Source organism: Camellia sinensis, chromosome 15 (genome assembly GCF_055761805.1).
Source record: "Camellia sinensis isolate YWXY chromosome 15, ASM5576180v1, whole genome shotgun sequence".
In the NCBI taxonomy this organism is placed as follows: domain Eukaryota; kingdom Viridiplantae; phylum Streptophyta; class Magnoliopsida; order Ericales; family Theaceae; genus Camellia; species Camellia sinensis.
The window spans coordinates 36,495,592-36,497,413 of record NC_138975.1 but is presented as its reverse complement, the minus strand read 5'-3'; the positions used below and the strand labels follow the sequence as shown (position 1 = coordinate 36,497,413).

At 35.3% G+C, this 1,822-nt stretch overlaps 1 protein-coding gene across 1 annotated transcript; it reads right to left on the bottom strand.

The window, feature by feature from the left end:
* Positions 1-350: 350 nt before the first annotated feature.
* LOC145812927 (cuscuta receptor 1-like) lies at positions 351-1,440 on the bottom strand. The gene is made up of 4 exons (XM_082908165.1): positions 1,347-1,440; positions 1,046-1,217; positions 482-997; positions 351-393 (listed from the first exon to the last, which is right to left on the bottom strand). The coding sequence occupies exons 1-4, from the start codon at positions 1,438-1,440 to the stop codon at positions 351-353; spliced, it is 825 nt and encodes a 274-aa protein (XP_082764291.1).
* Between the last annotated feature and the right edge of the window lie 382 nt (positions 1,441-1,822).

Here is a 1,822-nt window from a genome sequence, read left to right as displayed (position 1 = left end):
ATATCAAATGTCAAAAGATTTGATGAATTAAAGAGAGCTCTTGGAATTAATCTTGTGAACTTGTTCCCTCGCAAATGCACAAGCTCTACAGATCCCAGTTTTGGGTTGAGCAAGAAGAAAGTCTTGATCCTGAAAATGAGTGATAAGAGACGTCCATAAACACACTTGGAACCAGTGCACATGGGAACTGACCATTAAACGAATTATTTCGCAAGATCAATGTCTCCAACGATGTCATGTTATCCATTGAACTTGTAATCTTACTTGACATGTAGTTGTTGCTAATATCTAGAAAATTCAAGTTGGACAATTTGGAGAGCACATTTGTTAGAGGCCTTGTAAATTGATTGTCATTCAGTTGCAAATGCCATATATGAGTCAAGTTGAAGATAACTGAAAAGATTTGGCCACAAAAATTGTTATTTGATAACTTTAAAATTCCTAAATTTCTGCAATTGCTAACTAATTGGTTCGTACCTACCTTGAAAAATTATTAATGGATAAATCCAAAACAACCAACTCACTCATCGTACCAAATGAGGATGGGATACCACCTTCAAAAGCATTCCTAGACAAGTTGATGTATGAAATATATGGAAACATCTGCCCCATATTGGCTTGAATTAGCCCGCTTAAGTGATTGTTTGAGACATCCATCCAATAAGTATTTACATAGTGGTATGATGGCAAACAAAATTGACCGACAAAAAAGTTATTCCGCAGGTTTAAAACTTCTAGTCCCGTATCATTCACCAATAGCCAGTTTGTGAAAGAATCTGTCAAGTTATTGTGGGAGAGATCAATGAGCCTTAATTTGTTTTGGTAAAGTAGAAATTTCGGAACATTGCCAGAGAGCTTGTTCAGATTACAGTTTGATAGAACAAGGACGTTCAATTGAAACATGGGAATCCAATCTGTGTAGTCAGTCTCTACCTGAAATTTGTCATTGCCACTTATCAATTCAACCACCTCAAGGTTTGAATGGTTTGCAAATGACCTAAATTAGAATAAACCGTCGAAACGATTGTGACTAAGATCAATTTACTCTAGGGAGTTGAGACTTCCAGAAAGAGATGGAGAAATGTTTCCTGTGAATTGGTTTAGAGAAATATCAAAAAACTTGAGAGATCTCAAATTGCTTAGGCACGGAGGAAGGATCCCTTCAAAGAGGTTATGGTTGAGATCTAACTCCTCAAGTTTCTTCAGTTTGCACAAACCTACAAAATAACAAGCTTATGAAACACATATCGTTTATAATACTCGATATAATTTTTGTTGGCCTTTGAATTTCTATTTTGTTGACCTTTTAGTTTATAATAGATAACCTTAACAAATAGAATTTTTACCTTGAATTGGTAAAGAACCATTAAGGTTATTTTGAGCCACAGATAGAGCTTTCAGAGAAGATAATGCTCCTATGGATGGAGTAAGGGTGGACATCGGCCCATTGGCCCGCCCGGTTCAATCCTATTTTTCTAGGACTTGGGAAAATTGTTTTAGGCCATAGGGTCGGGCTGAGCTAACAATTTTAGCTCAGAATATTAATGGGCTGAGCTTGAGATTTATACTTCCAACTAGGGCTGTGCAAAATACCATTTAATCCGCTAAAACCGCATTGATCTACATCAATCCGCACCGCTCTAACCACTAACCATGGTTCAAACTTTAAAATTTATAATCCCGTTCCAAACTGCTCCACTCTACTATAGTTAATACATATTTTTTTTTTTAACCTCTAATGAAATATCAATGTAAAAATGAGAGAGATATTTAAGATATTAAATTTATTACAAATTAGTAGTTATATATATGAAATATATTC

Bases quoted from the DNA above. Each gene is read 5' to 3' on its own strand.
- LOC145812927 (XM_082908165.1), bottom strand. From the start codon at position 1,440: ATGTCCACCCTTACTCCATCCATAGGAGCATTATCTTCTCTGAAAGCT. The intron at 1,218-1,346 runs GTAAAAATTCTA...GTTATTTTGTAG, and splicing joins TGGTTCTTTACCAATTCAAG to GTTTGTGCAAACTGAAGAAA. The intron at 998-1,045 runs GTAAATTGATCT...ATTCTAATTTAG, and splicing joins GGAAGTCTCAACTCCCTAGA to GTCATTTGCAAACCATTCAA.